This window comes from Ptychodera flava, chromosome 20 (genome assembly GCF_041260155.1).
Source record: "Ptychodera flava strain L36383 chromosome 20, AS_Pfla_20210202, whole genome shotgun sequence".
NCBI lineage: Eukaryota > Metazoa > Hemichordata > Enteropneusta > Ptychoderidae > Ptychodera > Ptychodera flava.
Genome location: NC_091947.1, coordinates 19,898,274 through 19,917,045, shown reverse-complemented (window position 1 = coordinate 19,917,045; position 18,772 = coordinate 19,898,274). Strand labels below are relative to the sequence as shown.

At 38.3% G+C, this 18,772-nt stretch overlaps 1 protein-coding gene across 3 annotated transcripts in view; it reads right to left on the bottom strand.

Annotated features, from left to right (window-relative positions):
• Positions 1-7,140: 7,140 nt before the first annotated feature.
• LOC139120256 (uncharacterized protein KIAA0232-like) overlaps positions 7,141-18,772 on the bottom strand; it is a 37,103-nt gene continuing 25,471 nt past the window's right edge. For all 3 annotated transcript variants that reach the window (XM_070684502.1, XM_070684503.1, XM_070684504.1), the window contains 5 exons: positions 12,361-15,316; positions 11,949-12,087; positions 11,299-11,455; positions 10,309-10,405; positions 7,141-9,420 (listed from right to left, as the gene is read on the bottom strand). In XM_070684502.1, coding sequence (XP_070540603.1) covers positions 9,247-9,420; positions 10,309-10,405; positions 11,299-11,455; positions 11,949-12,087; positions 12,361-15,316 — 3,523 coding nt within the window. In that variant the 3' untranslated portion in view covers positions 7,141-9,246. The remainder of the gene's footprint in view (positions 9,421-10,308; positions 10,406-11,298; positions 11,456-11,948; positions 12,088-12,360; positions 15,317-18,772) is intronic.

The following is an 18,772-nucleotide window of genomic DNA, read 5'->3' as shown; positions in this document are numbered from 1 at the left end:
AGGAGCCACAACTGTTGATAATTTTTAATATTAAACAATGCAATGTATCAAACACAGTTTCTTGGTGTCTCTCTACAGCATGCTGAAAAAAACAATATTCAGTTTGTCAACAAAGCCCGTTTGTCTAAATATTGGTGATAATTGAATGATGCAAATGCACGGTACACGTAGGCTGTGTTGGCAAGCTGAATATTGGATAGCTCAACATTCTGTAGGGAATAGAACAAGAACACAATTGTATAAACTGAACAAACATATTGTCAAAATAAAAAGTTAATACAACTACTGCCCTGCTACTACACACTGGCAGTGACAGTGATACATGTAGCTCTGACTCTGATGTAGTTTAAGAAGAGTTTCGGTCATAGGACACTCAACTGACAGTGAAACATACATCTACTTGTACACAAGATCCAACCAGAGAGCAACACATAGAAGACTAGGGGACTAACAGTTACCATTGATTTTTGAATACTGGCATATGAGAACAATCAAATATTAGAGAAAAAAGATGGGGTCACCATAATTGATCTTATACAAATGTACGATGAAAAGTCAGTTTTTCTAAAATCACTTAAAATCAATATATAAAACCATTCATTTCAAGTTCATGCAGTGAATGAAATTTCCACATCTCATTGTACCAATAACAAAAAGTAAAACTTTGAACAGTAAAGACTCTAATTTAAATGGAAAAATGTGTGACTATATGGAATCTTTTATTTCTTATCAAACACCAAAAATTTCTGAGATTAAAACATTAATTTCATGGAATATTTTAACCTTCCAGTATTGTCAATTTTGTAGAACATTTTATAAGTGGCATCTAAGTTGTATATGTCTTGTACTTTTGAAAAAAAAATTTGGTAGGTCACTGTGCTCATTTTTTCACAATTTGGTTAAACGTAGCTAGGAATACACAATTTTCATACTCTCTCATGATTGTCATTTTGTGTACTTTTCAACTGGTGCCATTGAACTGGCCAGAGTTGGATAATCTCAAGTCGGCTTAGACTGAGAAATCAAAAAGTTCACTGATGCTTTTAATAATTAATCAATTTAAGAACTTGCCCTAGGTATATGGCTCTACAACCTGCTAATTAGAGATAGTGTTGAACATCTGCGTGCAGAACGACACATTACATGTTTTTTTTTTTACTCTGCGTGCATTCCTAATAAATATGCCGCTATATGGTAATTGGGGGGGACTTGAAAATTTTTGAGGGTATTGAGGGGGGGACTTGACAATTTTTGAGGGTATTGCGGGGGGGTCTGAAAAAAATAAGATTTCAATCGCGATTCCTCCAGCCCCCCCCTCACCATTTTTTTTGAACGCGGCCTAAGTGGCGTCCAATTGTTGGCATTCACCGTTTCCTATGTGATTTCCGTATGTGATTGTCATCCTCTGTTCTCCTTAGAAAGTTGTGTTCAGTTAATCAATTTGTTCAGAGATAAAGCTGATGAGAAATCTGCCCCTTAACTAGTAGACTTGGATCAAGTCTGTGATTTGTGAACGTCTGAGTTGGGTGAACGCGATGATGCTGATGATGTGCGGTCTGGAAACGTGTGAGTTGGCTGAACGCGATGGGTGGGCTGAACGTGCTACAGGGGAGTTTCACCCAGGCAGAAACTAACTCACTACTGCGCAGACTCACAGGTAACCCGTTCTTGACCTGGGCTGCCAAATTTCAAAATTAATATGTTTGTATGAAATAGAGGAGACACGGGTGAAACTGTTGCAAAGATTTTATTTTTTAAAAATTCACCGACTGGAACCAAGTCTACTTTATTAACACAGGTATATATGCTCATCTTCTACCAACTTGCGGCCAAAGAACTCCGGGCAAGCCTGACAAAACCCGGCCAAATTTATCGTCTGCTCCAAATAAAATTCCGGTTTTACCGTGACAGTACGCGACATCCTATTCGTCAATTATTACGTGGCCAGAAGTTTTGAAGGTGATGACCAATAAGCAGTCATCACACGAAAGATATTTCGTTCGCGAAATTGCAACTGAATTTGTGTATAAAATATCGGCGCCGTTTTCCCAACTATAGACGTCCAATCCGACCTTGCCACGCATGCTTGGTTGAAAAACACTTCAAACACTGGAATATAGCTCGGTTCTCAAGCATCACTAAGTAAGTTTTAACTTTAAACAGGTTTTCACTGCAATAGGAAAGGTTATACACATGTGTCTCGCGGCTTGGCCCACTCAGCTTTTCGTCCCATCTTGACGTTTACCAAGAAAATATCGATAAAATGAAGACTTTCGACCGTTTTGTTTACTCTAGCATCTTAGCATACTTTTGACTCCAAATCAGCATTTTTTTTTACCAAAAAGTTTGAAGAAAATGTTGAGTTTTCACCATATCAGTAGTATTTGGCCAAATTTTAACCATTTCGGAAAATTGTAACGTCTGCACTTTTTAGTTGAATCGCCAAGGGTACGTCAGTACCTATAGGGAAATGCCCTACACCACATCTCAAACCAACCGGGAAATTCACATTAGCTTGTTATACCACCTTCATTTTGTGTGAGCAGTCTTTGTAATACCAAAGCGTTGTTTGTCGTAAATGGGCATATTTTTGAAGACCAGCGCCCGTGTACGTACTAATATTTAATTTGCACTCTTTGTGAGTCATTTTCAGATGAAAGTGAAATCCTGTGAAACAAATTTGTATTCGATGACGTGCGAAATGTGCCAAGCTCTAATCAGCACTCCTTTTGATGAGCACGTCTGTTCGTAACAAAGTGACTGAGAACAATTTCCTTTTTGATCATTCTATTTTATAATACACGTAGTGGGAGAACTGCGTAGGCGAAATACTTTTTACAGATTATTTTCATTTGGACTGAAAACGGGGAGGGGAGGAATTTGCGGATTGATTGCAAGTCTCCATCTTTTGGATTTTGAAATTGTAAGGGAGCTAGTCGGTTGAATTTTAGATCCATTGCCTTTAACTTTTGATGAATTTTATGGTTGTTCTGTCTGCACCCTTTTTAGGGTGGCAAAATACTGCCTCTTGTTCCCCTTCACAATAATGTTGAAATGCCAAATGTTCACCCACAGGGGGTGCAGTCTCTGATGTTTTGTTGTTGTTTGTTTGTTTGTTTACAAATAGTACTGCGTAGAGTAAATAACAAATCACTGAAACATGGATGTTTATGTTTGTTTGAAATAATAAAGAAGACATAAAATGAAAACTAGAACAGCGCGCACACCCTGCCCAAACTCGTAGTTCATTTGTTTACGAAGACTTACATGGTGTAAATACCAACTTGGCTGAAACGAGTCTCGGTGTACTTTTGTTTGAAAAAAAAATGAAACATGACAGCCTGACCGAAGAACACTCTGCCCGGGCACACACATTCCAGTAAAGTTACACTTGAATGTATATGCCCGGGTAGTGTTCATTCGGTCAGAGTGTATATGTGCGTGAAATTTCTCTAAGTTCATTCCTTTATATAGCTTGTAATATAAGGCGAAATCAGCTGATGCATCCTAAGGGAAAGCAAGCTGCCTCCGCGTTCGCGACAGAATATGCAAATGTGGAACTGAGCGTGCGCAGTAACTCACTTGCGAACCTCTAAATTTGTCGTGGAGCGGCCTGTTTTGTAGTTGACAGCTGGAGTTTTGTATTGCTCATCTGTCAATAATAAGGTGTATACTCTACACATCCTTTCTGCTTCGTGTTTGCAAGGCTAATAATTTGTATCTCAACATACTTTAGGGAAACATTGAGAAAATTTACTTTAACAAAAGTTATATATCATTTTAATCATTTAATCATTATATCATTTTAAAAGGAAAATGACAAATTATTGTATAGAATTCGGCATGAGGTTGTAACGGGGATCATAAGTTTACAGTGGGGTCAGGGGTGACAAAATGTAACAATGACATCATGTGCAAGTGACTTCAATTTTATTCCTTTTCCTCAGTGTTATTTTTTTTCCAATTACAATAACTTTTCAAACACCTGCTGGACATGCCCACCCTCTACCATTCCCCTCAGTAAAATCTCTCTCCCCTTTCTGTGTTTTCCCAATCCCTGCCAAATTTCAAAACACAAAGATTTCACAACTGCTCTGATTAGACCTGATGCCAAGGTCAAATTAAATTACACAAATTAATCCCTCCCCCCCCCTCGTTGAAAAGCATCAAATGATAAAAGAAGAAGACCCCAAAATACATAAAATTACATATACACATTATAATTCACTTGAATAAATAACAAATTGCATAGATTTTTTACAGTTATTTACAGGAAATTTCTTGAAATCAAAATGTTTGTTTTCTTTCGTAAGTCTGTATCTACACACCATAGTTCATGATTGTTCCCATGGCTAACACAGACCTCCGTAGTCTCTTCCTCAGACGCTGAGAAATAAAAGTTTAATTGCTTTTATGAAGTCATGAAAGCATCTTGTTCATTGAAGACAACGTGTGACTACGCCAACCATTATTTTGTGAGTGCTTGGAGAGTTTTCATGCATGCTCACAAATGCATACATACATTTACAAACACATATACATACATACATATATATACATACATACATACATACATACAATATTCATACATTGCATTCAAACATATACCCACATACATAAACACAGACATACATATCACACACATACCACACACACATACATACACACACACATCAGGTACATACATACACACATGCAAGCTGGTCCAGACAAATGCATTTACAGACGGCATACCAACTCTCCACACTCCTAGATCATAACGTGGTTGTACCGCTATCCATGATAACTTTACACTTTTACCAACACACTTTGGTTCAACCCCACTCTTTACATCAGGGAGGTTGGATCTATGTGCAGTCAAACAGGGATGAATGAGTTCAAAAATCACTTACACAAACACACAGAGAAACATGAACACAGGAAAAATATTTCCATTACAATGTGAACAGAGTTTTTTACATCCCAAAGTATGCATCGAATTCAGAGAATATCACAAACACACAGAAACGCCCTCACTCCAACAATTCTGTGAAGATTCCGTCACTTGTAAAACAGACAGCAAGAAATGCTGCAATACAGAGCTACTGCTAATTCTCATGTATACATGCAAATATTTCTAAATTTTAAAGTATCCCAATTCTTGTACTCTTTGATTCTGTCAAAAAAGTTCACTGCAGTCCTGGTTTTGAATTCAGCCTTACCACAGTCCCTCCATGATGGAGAGACTGTGGCCTTGCCAACATCGTTTTTCCATCTTTACCAATATGCAACATGGTGTTTTGTATCTTGGCATCTTTTAGCTGTTACCGGTAGTCACCCATTCACATGGATTTTGGTTATGGAATGGACCAAAGCAATCTATGTTACAGATTGAAGATTGGGAAAAAAAAAATGCCCAGTGAGCACATACGCAGGCATTCACCTGGACCAGCAGTGTCTGTGGTGAACGTAGTAAAGGTCTGAGTATTGAAATTCACTGAATCATGTAACAACCTGTCACAGTTGGTCTTTGTTTGAAGAAAACACCTGTTCAGACTCTTTCAACCTCTTTGCTGAATAACAGTGGTATTGCCCACTTGTTTCACAATAAGACTGGACCAGTGGATTCATGAAAATGGGTAGAGCGACTGCAGAATTGACATTTTCCTATTTGACTTTCTCAACTACGGGGGAAACTCCTGCCTACTTCTTAAGTAAATTCATCATTTTTATGTTCTAGAATGTCATACGTCTGTACGACATCAGATTATGTAAACATGCCCAGGATATACTTTATGGATTTTGGTTTTTACATTTTTTTCCTTTCACATTAAAATTCTATAAGAACAACACTATTCTGCAAGTCATTCTTTGACATACGAATGATATCTCTATATCTGCAGCCTGTGTATGCATTGTTGTCAAGCTGCGGAGGCAGCAAAACAACTCTTTGCTAACAGGACTTGTGCTAAATTGTAAAAATAATCTGCAATAGGTAGTCTAAGTATGTGATTTCTCTTCCTTTTTATTGACACATGTCGGGTTAAGAGAATGACTTATTTTGATTTCCTTGTTGAGATATAAAAAATAAATACTACACAGTGGCAAATAAATGCAGGAGAATTCTATCTTAGTTATGAATATGCAGCATGTAAGGCAGCTATGGATCTTTGCATAGACATTTGGGTGGCTTTATCTAAGTTTGTTTTTCAGAACACAGATGCACAAATTTCAACAAGTCTATAAATGCTCAGTTTAATGACTCAAAATTATTGAAATTTTCATCCTGTCTACGACATTTAGAAAGGGAGTAAAACTTTGCATGGTGTACATTTCCTAAACATGGAAAATCATTGTTTTTTTTAATATTCTTCAGACACTGCTAGGGCATAAATCTACATTTCAACTTGGGGCGTATGATTGGGTAAACTTCTGAAAGAGTCACAAAGTTATCGTTAGTGTAAAATTGGATGGAGTTAAAAAGAAAATGATCAAAGAAACGGCCGACTTATTTCACATCTTCTGAACAACTGCAAATCACTGATTGTTTAAAACTTGTACACATTTGAGTCATATTGCTTATTTTTTTCCCTTCTTCTTAAAAGACTTCGTTGACTACGTGGCAAGAATATAGATCCCCTAAGATAGCCACTTGACTCAATGCACTATCCTGATCATTTCAAACTCCACATCCATTTTCATATACCGGCCCTTCAAACCCTCCCCCACTAAAGAATTGTTGCAAGTTTGACCCTGGATATCTACCCCCCTCCCCCCAACCCCAGCAGGGCCACCTAATAATCTAAATGTTTGAAAACCATTCTAATCTGTGGCGCCTTTTCTGACACTTCATCATATCATCCATGGCACTAGTACTGATGAAATAAAATATGTTCATATTTTCCAATGCTGTTTTGTTGTGTACTTGAGAAAAGTGCTTCGGTGTCTTTTCCTTTCGTTTACAGCAGAAATTTCACTGACATCACTATCTCTAAGGGTATGGGTGGAGAGAGTTGCATGGACAATTTCCACACCAAACACCACATTACATTCACAAGGAGACAATGTAATCACAATGAATGGTCTGCTTTTGCTTTTGTTGTTTTTTGAAGTTTTTTTGTTTTTTATTTGGTTTTTGTTTAATTTTTTCTGTATTTTTTTGACACTAAACATTTCCGGGATAGATGTTTGTAGAGTCAAAGAAGTGCAAAAAAGGTCCGCTATTGAGTTTTCCTTTTCACAGTGACATTTTTTCTGAATCAGCTCAGACATCTGAGGTGTAAAGGCATTTTTTGTTTCAGTGAAAATATAACAACAACAGAAGTATTTCTGGTTAGAAATTTGTCGTTAGGTCTGTAAAATGTCATAAAACTAACCTGCTGTGGCAGGTGAATGTACTATAAGTCTTTATCCATCTTGTCATTGGATCAGTTTTATGAATTGGGAGTAAAAAGCAGTGTTTTGCCTTAATCTTTCTCAGATATAAAGCACCACTGGAAGGAGGAATAAACAAACACGTTCTCCTGACATACCACGATAGGGTTCCATATAATAGTCATTGTGACCATGCTTAAAAAACCTCCATGCTGTGACAAAGAGGTCAGGCCAGGCAAAGTGGGCCCTGTTGTCTCTAAGTGTCCTACAGAGATATGCATTCCCTACATCAATGGTAGGCCTCTCTGTGTTTTTGTTGTGAAGAGCGCCCTCAACGTTTGACTGAGGACACAGGGACTGGGTACGGTAAGTAATTGTTTGAGCTGCTTAAACATGATTTGCCTCAAAATTAATTTTTGTCCACTTCTTTATAGGGGAAGGGTAATGCATTAGTAATAGCAACATAAAACTGAGTCCTTGACAAACAAAGTTGAACGGAATTATCTTTGTCTGTTCAGCAATGATCAGCTAAGGTATCTGGCAAATGGAGGGACAGATTACAGTCTCACTGAGAGACCGAGTCAGTATAAGGCCTAACACAAAATAGTACAACAGGACGTTCAAAGAAAGAGCACAAAAGAAACTTACAAGTAATGGGGATAGAACTTCCTCATGACAAGACTATTTTACATTATGTTACTAAGGAGAAACAAATAACTGGATACAAAAACACAATTCCTTGGCTACTGGTACCATAGGAGGAAAATGGCACACGTATGAACACAGTAGAAATAGACACAAAAGTAAAAAAAAAATCAGTTAAACGGACACAAAAATGTGAATGAAATCTTGAGTCCTGATTGATGCTTTCACATAATGAAAGCACTGGATTAAAACTGCCAATGCACAAATTTCCTTGTTTGATAATGACAATATCCTCCAGGGTAACAAACTGAAGTACTGTCTAGAGTTTTTTTGAGGGCAAACAGAGTCTATTTATCTCGATGGAAACACTGAGGCCATGGCCGATAGACACTAGAATAAAAATTTAAAAAATAAAATCCAGGAGGGAATAAAGGACCTGATTACTGGGTCGGTCTTATGAAAATACAAAAATAATACACTGGGAGGCATGACTTCATATCCGGGTAAAAACATAAGGATATTAAACGGCACCACATATGGCAAAAGGAGCTGTCTGTCTTATCATTCTTGATATGGGTGCCTTTCCCTCAAGAAGTTTTTGACTGAACTGTCATGTTTATGCATCACTATGAGTAAAATGAGTAAGATGGAAGGAGACCCTTTCTTTCACTTCTTGTCTTCAATTCAGCTGGTTCAAAAAATGCTACGTCACGCAAAATGTAAACTCAGTAGATGAGCAGATTGCATGAAAACTGAACTAATGTTCGAACTAATGTTCTATTTTTCAGCCATTTTTTTGCATTTTGCATTGTTCTGATGTTGCATGTAAGTTTTTTTTAAACTTGAGTTTTATTTTATTTTTTTGGATGTAAGTTTTTTTTTTCGTTTTGGTGTCTTTCGCTATTGAAGCCTAATATTGCTTTAAACTAGACATGCAAAAGGATTTCTATCCAAATGAAAGGTTGGCTTCAAAAATACCAAATCTATCCGGCATCTGGACATCTATGTGTAAGACCATGAACTTGTGATTGCATGGAACTGGCAGAGATGCATACAGCTTGAAACAACCGTATGAATCCAGTGCAATACACTTCAAGCTTTCTTCAAAATTAAATCTTGAAACCTGAAGGACTTTTTAAGTATGCTATCAGCTAAATGTCCATCAGTGACCACTGCACATCACAGAAAATATCGGCTGGGTAGTATTTACATAGATTTTTTTTTTTCAAAAATATAAAAAAACTTGTTTTACTTTTTGTAATTAATATTAATAGGTAAAGATTTCTTGTGGCTTCCCCCTGGCTTGGAAGAATAGAGTGATGGTTTCTTGTTTGGCTTGGTGTTGTTCTTGTTCAACATGCCTTTGCCTCTTCTGCGCAGTGTACCAGGGGGAGTGCTCTCTGTAGAAGACGAACTTTTGTCCTGCATTGTAGGTAACAAATATAGAGAAGAACGCATAATTATATCATAAATGTAATGACATATGACTAATCCTTGTCATCTGCTATATGCAGGGTCTATACACTCAAGGTCATTAAAATTCAAGGACTTTCAAGGACTTTTCCAGTAATTTTCGAGGACTTTTTGAGGCCCAAAATACCATTTTCAAAATATCATTTTTACAATATAAATGGTAAGTTTATAAATCACTTTACACAACAGTTTTACAAAACATCTTGTAATGTTTGAAAATTGTTGGTGAATGCTCAATTGTCCAGGACTTTTCATGACTTTCAAGGGGGCTTTAAAATTCAAAGACTTTCCAGGAGTGTAGGGACCCTGCATATGATACGGTATACGATACAGTATATATACTGTAGGAAAACTAGGTATCCTTCTGTCAGAATTTGATGTCAAAGTCCCATCCATAGGAATGCTTGGTGTTAATGATAAGTGACCTTACAAGCATGCCTCTGAACATACACAGACCAACTAAAAGTGTAGAACAATAAAATGATATGCAGAGATTTTTTTGGAAGAAGCAAAAACATCACGATGTAAACTGTAGTTTATACACATTGTTCTCAATCGATCTGGGAAAGCCAAAATTGGGAAATGGCCTTTGATAGAAAGTTGTGACACAATGACAGTATGTATACTTTGATGTACAGACAGAACATACTTACTTTTCTGGTATGCGAGATTTTGGAAACAAGAATGATATATTGACCTGTTCATATGAAAAGCTTGCAGTGCAAGGTACACACAGTATCTAAATGTACACCTACTTAAACAGGTACACATTGTACCAGTGCAGCGTTTAGCAATAACTGCTTGTCTATCAAAGGAGATAGATGCACGCGTACTCACCGTTGAAGATTTTGGCAGTTCTGGAAAATTTTCTGTATCTAATGTAAATGAGTTGGGTTTTGAGCCATCTTGGCTGTCACATGGAGTTACCTGCTCACTGTGGGAGGAGAACATGGAAACAAAGAAAGGTCACACTCTTGAAGGAAAAAGTTAAGTAGATTATGCCGGTGGTATATCATTCTTTAGTATACCTATTAAATATGTAATAATTTATTACAAATTAGCGTACATGTACCGTAAAATGATACAGCATTATTTGGTAGGAAACCATGACACCTGTAAAATATGCTGTTGCCCTACACTGTAAGCCAAATCTTTGATTTTGTGGAATGTTCAGTATCATTGATCTATGGAATAAAACCTACTCTACAAAACTCTTGTTGTGGATGCTGTAGTGTGTTGGAATAAAACGACATACGTATATCTTCATACAAACTTTATAACTCAAAGTTGAGATGAAAGAAAATTTTGGTATACCAGATAAAGAACCATTGCAGAAAACAGGGGAAATACATTTTCAAAATTCCTCCAACTTCATCCTGTAACTGTTCAGAATGTTGGCATGAAGCCACAGAATGCTTAGTTAAACAGGTTTGGAAATTTGCCGCACACATAGCTTGAAATGCATTCACACACTACTTTTAAGATCTGTTGAACACTACAAAAAATGCTGTTCTATCAGATACATTATATGTCTATAAAATCAAGGTATGACCAAACAACCTTTTTAACCTTAACCCTTTGAGTGCCAAAGTCAATTTCTGTCACCTTTATTAAATGTAATGCAGACAACTTTTTTTAGATAAAGTTTTCAGACTTTCCAAAAAAATTTTGATAAAAAGCTGTAGTCGATGAAAAGTTATTTCCCTTTGATCCAAAATTATCAAGAGAATTACAAAAAATTTGCAAAACTCAGTAAAATGTTACACCAAAATTTTGGTGGGAAAAATTACAGCACTCAAAGGGTTAATGCCATTTGGCTCAACTTACCTTGAATAACCATGGAGAAAAGGGCAGTCCATGCCTTTAAAGCAGCTACCTTCTTCCCAAAAGCGACAGGTAATGTTGCTGAGATCATGGGCAAACTTACAGTCTGCACGATGACAGCTACCTTCCAAGTAAAAGCTACATGGCTTTTTGGAATAGCCTGTTGAAAGGATGATAAAAAGTTTCGAACAGTGATGAGAATTTCGGTTTGATTTACTATGCTGTCCTTTCACAAGTGAATGCACACCAGTGTTTTCCCTTAGTTGTTGCTATTAAAAGATAATCTGAATCCAATCGCTGTCCAATTCATGCTTTTATGGACCCCTACTGCTGGTCAGAGAATATCTCCATCAAATTCCAATTGTTTCAGTAAAGATGTCATTTGCAGCACAGCACAACATTGTCATGAGGCCCTGCTACAAATTCTTTCAAAGCATATATGTATAGTGATCGTTGTGTGAAAGTCACATTCTTGTAATCACTGAACCTTACAATTACTGATTCTATTAACTTCAAAGTTGATAGCAGATGGTCAGTATCTTGAGTGGTCATAACATAGTAATATTAGGCGGTTTAGAGGTAAAAGTCAGTGTTTTGAACTGTACTGGGAATTGGCAGTGACAATATTCTACAATTTCAGACTGTTTTGTCACCTTTTCGGGGCTTCTTCTTTTTGTAAATGTCTGGGTGAGTTGCCTTCATCCATTCCCGCTCCAGATCAAAGGAAAACACCATCTGGTTGGCGTCGAAGGACCCTTCCATGGTGGTAATGTCTCCTTCAAACGGAAACATCTGTGTGACAAAGTATTTAAAGTATATGAACATCATGAAAAGCAATTAATGACACATAATATTCACAATCTTTTGCATTACCAAGATAGACTTTTAAGGTCATCAGGTTTTTTGTAACCAGGATTGTACAATTGAATGCCTGATAGTCAAAATATTGCTTGGCCGATCTATACATTGAGGTCAATCTAAGGTCAATCAGAAGGTCATATAATTCATTTGTCATTGTATAAATTTCTTGTGGCTTGGACAACATGGTAAGATTAAAGGACATACTTGATCTTCAAACTCCAAAGGCATTGTGGGATATTCTGTACTCTCTGGAACGTTGTATGAATGACTTTCAATATCTTCTGGCAAACTCATATCTTGATCATTGCCATACAGTCCTCCGACGCTTGCCTGTTTGACAAGCAAATTTCCTTTTGTTTCACCTGCTTTGCTGTCGAGCACATTGATTTTTCCTGTGTCAAGTACAGCAGTCGCTTCAGGGCCCACGTTGGCCTGCTTGTGGAGTTCTGGCCTGGGCATGTGAGATGTGTAATTTTCAATTTCTGCATCGTCACTTCCGGTGGACCACCTCTGGGTGTACTGACTGAGGAAGTACTTAAGTTTTGGATCGGGTCGGAAACTGGCACCGTCTGGTGCACTGTGTGCAAAACGTCCCCCGTACCCTCCATAGATGTCAGTGATTCCCTGATGCCCAACGTCTATATTGGAAGTTTCACCATTTTTAATGCTGCTTTGGGCACTGCTGTGCTCATCACACTCGAAGGGAGACTCTGACGAAAAACTCTCCTTGATTGGTTTGAAGTGAGTTTTTGGAGAGATAAGCAGATTCTCCCATGCTAACATCTGCTTGGACAGTGTCTCTTGGGTATCGCCATACTGAAAAGGCCCAAAAGCCCTCCCTCTCCCGATGGGACCAGACCAGCTAGACCCGGGGATGATGGGTTCTGTCCTACTTTTGGGAATAATTTTTGTGAAAGCACCTTTGTGATATGTAAATGTGGCACTCTGGTGAGGGTACGACAGCAAGTCTTTGTCCGAGTCAATCGGAAATGAATCTTTGCACTCAGTGTGTAATCTGTTACATTGTTCCATCTCAAAGATGTCATGAAACCCAAGGGCATCAATATCTCTAATGTCTTCCAATGCTGACAGATCCACAGTTTCGGCATCGTATGGCACACAAACATCCCCAAGGGCGTCTTCGACCATACCACCATCCTCCATGGCTCGACTATTGTTTTCCAAGCAGTCAGTTTCCCCAGGCGTGCGTCCTCGAGCAAAATGGTACCTGGAAGTAGTCCTCTGCCCAAAATCAAACGACTGCACCTCTTCCAGTTCCGGCTGGGTTTGTTCCTGAGCAAACACAAATCTCGATGAATTCCGGTTTGACGTCGGGAAATGCTGATCCATGGAACCGGACTCCCAGATTTCTTTACTGATGGGGCTGGCACTCTGGCTTCCGTGATTGTCTTCAACGTTCAACTGGGCACTTGCTTTGACACTAATATTGCCGTACACACCTCCAGGAATGAAGCCCGTCTGCTGCTGCAACCGGTCCGCCTCTGCATCAGGCCTGTACATGTTATTATTGTTTACAAACTTTGGAGGCTGTATCAGACTTGTCTCTAGGTCGTAGGTTGACCACAGTGCATTATTGACATCCCACACACTAGAGTCTGTGTTTTCTCTTGGCGTGTTCGTGGCATGATTGAAAGGTGATGCGCTGGCATTGATGCAATGCCAAGGCGCATCTATGTTAAGCGTCCTCTGAAAATCACTCTCGTTCAAGATTTCTTCACTCTCAAGAATATTCACCTCTGGACTGTCATACAGGGATGTTGTCTGTGGCCACATAGAATCAATCCCTGTGCTTCTAGCATCTGAGATTTGTAGGTCTCCATCAGGGCTAGCTATCACCGAGGTATCTCTGCTAGTTGCAGCATCCTGATACTGAAGCATCTCAATGGGTGACTTCAGGTTTCCCACAGGTGCCTTCTCATCAGAGAATTGTTCAACACTGTCGTTCAAACACCTGTAGGATAAAAGAGTTTCATTTTTCTGATTTTGTTCACTCTCCGTGGTCACTGGAGAGGTCCACGTGGGTTCATTACCAGCAATATCTGGGCTTCTATCATCCCAAATGGCAGCCAAGTTGACTCTGAAAGCTCCAAATAAATCCTCCACCGTTGGGCTGGTTTCAGCTTCTGACCGTTCCATAGCAATCTCCTCAACTTTCTGAGCTTTTGCCTCTTCCGTATTCCCAGGACTGTGCAAACCTTCCAAGTTCGCAGCTAATGTCTCGGTATTTTCTTCCTTCCCTAGGTCAGGTATTTTCCACTGGATGCTGTCAATTTTTGGAGCATTCACAGAATCACTTATTGCTTTGTCAACGTCACTAACCACTACCTGCAACTCCTCTCCTGGAGGACTGGTCACTTTCTCACTCTCGGCATCTTCCACTAAAGATGAGACGTCTTCCTTGACGTCTTGGGGCTGCATAGCGATGTGCTCCGACTTCATAGCCTCTGATATGGCCTCCTGGCAAAGACTTTCAACCAGGGCCTGGGCCGTGTCATTCAGATCCTCCTCCACCCTCGCAGTGATGGAAGGGTCACTGAGTTTGTACAGGGTCTGCAGCTTGCTCTTCTTGGTGGTAGGTGTGAAAATATCTCCCATGGGATCTGTGTACCATTTCAGATCCTCTTTGGTTGCCTGAACAAACAGACCGTCAAAGGTTCCGTTTTTACCAAGGCACTTTCCGATCTCTGCCGCATCACTGCTGGCAGTCACACTTGGATTTTCCTTGCCCACAGAAGAATTGTTTGCACTGGCACACTCTTTTTCCTTGATTCTGTCATCTTGTTTTGGAACAGTTGACTCCTCCGCCGTCTTGGTCAATGGATACTTGGGCTGACAGGGCACAGGGCTCTTGTCAATCCTCACAGTATTGTCTGGCAGACTGAACTTGCGCTGGTGTCTTGTTGGTGTAGTGCTGTTCCTCGATATTGATGCAGATTTGCTCTTCCTAGTCTGATGTCTGTTGTTGTTATTGTTGTGGGATTCGTGCCGATGCTTGTTGCCACCTCTGCTGGGTTTTCCTTCAGGAGACTTGTCCCCGGGGGAATCACCTTTGCACCTGGTTGCCCAAGAACCCAATGATACGGGCTCTGGAGGCACCAGCTTGGTTTTCTCACTGAGGGCTGGAAAGGCTTCATAATACCTGTTTTTATGCAAAAAAAAAAGAAAAAGAAGGAAAGAATGAAATATTGTAAAGGTTTAAATTAAAGAAGTGGATGCAAAATTTAAATTCAGAAGCTGCATCATTTCTGAGATCAGTATTCCTTGCCTCATTTATCATGTAGGTGACTATACCCTGAATTACCATTTTAATTGGCCAGAGTCTTCAGGGATGGCTGGAAGCAAATGTTACAAAATTGAATGCCTTCATCTTACGTGTCAATGCAGAATCAATGTTTTCCTGAAGGAATTCAAATATGTAAACATTTGCGGAAACATGTGCTGGGATACTTCTCTAAGCCAATCAAAGTTTGGTGTAAACAAAACATGTCATGAAGTGCAATATAGTAGATGGGGTTCATCATTACCAAATATGTTAAACTTTTACTGTAATACAAGTTCAAGTATGTTTCAAAAATGCAAATCTTACACGAATGACTCATTATCACAAATGAATACGCATAAATCACACATCACACACTCTGCAACATAGAGTCAAAAAGACTTGGTTATAAGTGACTTTTTCCCCTGAGAAATATATTGGCGTATTTACAAAAATATCTACCAGCATAAACCATGGAGTTTTTGCTCTCAAAGACATACATTATGCAACTTGTCTATCCATGACGATGATATACTGCATTGGAATTACATGTATGCAATTCTGTTGCAGGATTTCATGACAGAATGCTTTGAAATGCATATTTTTTTACATAAAAGTCCATGTTCTGTTCACTGATTTGTACAAAAAGTTCAATGTTTAGGCATGACACAACAGATGGAAGGTACATTGTAATTTTGGAAAGGATATCTTCTAACCCAAGTCCTAGAGCAGATATTATATTATAGAATCAGATCTAAAAACATTTTGTTATGTTTCAAATTCATAATGGCAGCGATTGTTTGAGATGGTCAACATTCAAGTAAACATTACAATGCTGAGTCTTATTACATTTCTGGTGAAACTCATACTGCACTCTTCATCATGATCGGCATTCTCCACGGCTTGGAAAAACAGAGGGGTGGCCAATATACAGAACAAGTCATAATTTGCATATTCTTTTGTTGTGAAAATTGTATTCTTTTGCATAGCTATTAACGTATGAATAGACTGCTCCAAAATCAGTAGGGTGGCCCACCCCTAGATATCCCCATGTGGAGAACCCTGATAATCACTATTGACCCAATTTCAACTTCTTCAATGTAGACAACGTTGGCTATCACATCAACATATCACAGGGGCTTTGTTTTATAATTTCCATAATAACTTCAGAACACTAAGATTTCCTTGGAAGAGTAAGCTTTCCATGTACTGAATGGTAATAGCTGTGTATGCAAATATCCATTTTTTTTCAAGCAGGACTTGAGTACATGTATGATATCGTAATGAACCGAATGAATGGTTTACTGTAATGTCAGAATGTTCAGAGATTTCGTGATATCTAAAGCAACGTTCAGGAGTGGTGTCTACATTATTATCAATACAGGATGCTGTTGTAGAATTTGCATCTAGCTATGGGGTTTCTGGCTGACTTCTATACTGACCCTTGCATAACCTGACAGCATGTGAATTAAACTGACTTCAGCATCAATCTATATGAACTCATGAAATTTTAAGTCCCATAAAACTGCTCGGAAGAAACAAACATACTGGGGTAGTTCTTATTACCTTTATTAGCAGGCTTCATTGTATAAGTTTATGCTTTTACACGTACATGTACATCATAGATCGAGAGACACCAATCTTAGCACAAGGTACATCACACGCTGTTGATTTTCATTTCTAGGATGCCTTAATCAATATTTCAATTTAATTCTACTGAACATATACCTTGGAAATATTTCACAAAGTATATGAGGCACCTTTAAAGTTGTTAAGTCCTGTGAATATATCGTTCATTGTTTCAGAGGCCTGACCTTGTTCTGTGCAAATCTGCTGTTGTTCATTTCTGTTAATACCACTGAAAGCCACGTGTGCATTTACTGCTGCTCTCAATGGTACTAATTAAGGATTATTACAGTATTGAATGATACAGATCCTGCATTGTACTGAGATTCTCCCTCGGCTATAATGCTGATTGACAAGTCTGGGTCAATTAGAGTCATAGTCATATCCTTGCTGTTTCTGATTAATTACAATAATCAGACTCTACTCAATTTCAGTGATACATTGTGCCCTCTGACTAGTTTCATAAATTTATGGTTCATATGATCCCTGTCAGAGATGCTCTGAGTTGATACAAATTTAAATTAGAACAGAAACTCACTGCATTGGTTTGCAAAGCGATGGCAAGACCTGTGATACTGTTCCTATACAGGTAAAAATATTGAACAGCACAAAATTAATTTGATAAATTTTGTACTAACTGCATGTTTGATGTTTGGCAGCACATATCATGATCACAGACAGATCTATCATAACTGTGAAATGCTGCTTCTACGCTAATCTTTTCATTTGGGGATAACATTTCACTACATAAACTACACATATCATGATGCAGTCCATGGAAGGATAGCAAATCACAATAACTACATGAAGAAGAGATGATATATTTTATAGTGTTTTGAACAGCATGGAATGACAGTGGGGCAGACTATTTACATAACGAAGCGTAATTTGCATATTCTTTTGTGAAAATATGATTTTTGTAAGGTTATTAACATATGAATAGATTGCTTAATAAATGGAGGGGGGGGGGAACCCTTAAAATCACCTTGTGGAGAAGCCTGTTTTTTTTAAATCATGCTGACATTGGTTTTCCTATGCCATACAATGCCCTACACTACTGAAAGAATGTGACAGTTATTGGAGATAGATTGAAACTGGGAATTCAAGCTTGGCATATTTTGTTATACGAAGCTCTTATGCACTTGAAAACTCCTCCCCTTTAATTTGCGGAAAAAATCCACCTATGATGAACTTTCTACATATTTACTAAAGGAATTGCAGTATTTGACGACCTATTTTACTTTCCATAGGTCCAACTTGGCTATCAAAGAACAAGGAATTCAAACAAATGTTATCAGTGAAGGGGTTAATTTGATTTGGCTGAAATATTGATACCACATACCACATTAACCTTTTCCCATAATGTCAACTTTAATCTCAGTGACTTAATTGGTACAACTATCAGAATCTAGACTTTAATTGGGAGATTGTAAAGCATGAAATATATATTTGTTTTGACTTACAGGATGTTGTGTGACAGTGTCCTACTAACATGGACACAATGAACAATATTTTATCTATTGAAACGTGCATAACTGCCATAGAGTTAACTGTTATGAATTTAAGAAGTTAACATTAGTGCATTTTGACCATAAGATATCAACTGGTCATCTTGAGTTTGACCTGTTTACCCCCTGGTTTCCTGTACACATGTACATCCACACTCACAATTGATCATATAACAATTAGTTTGGGCCAAACCATGGTGGT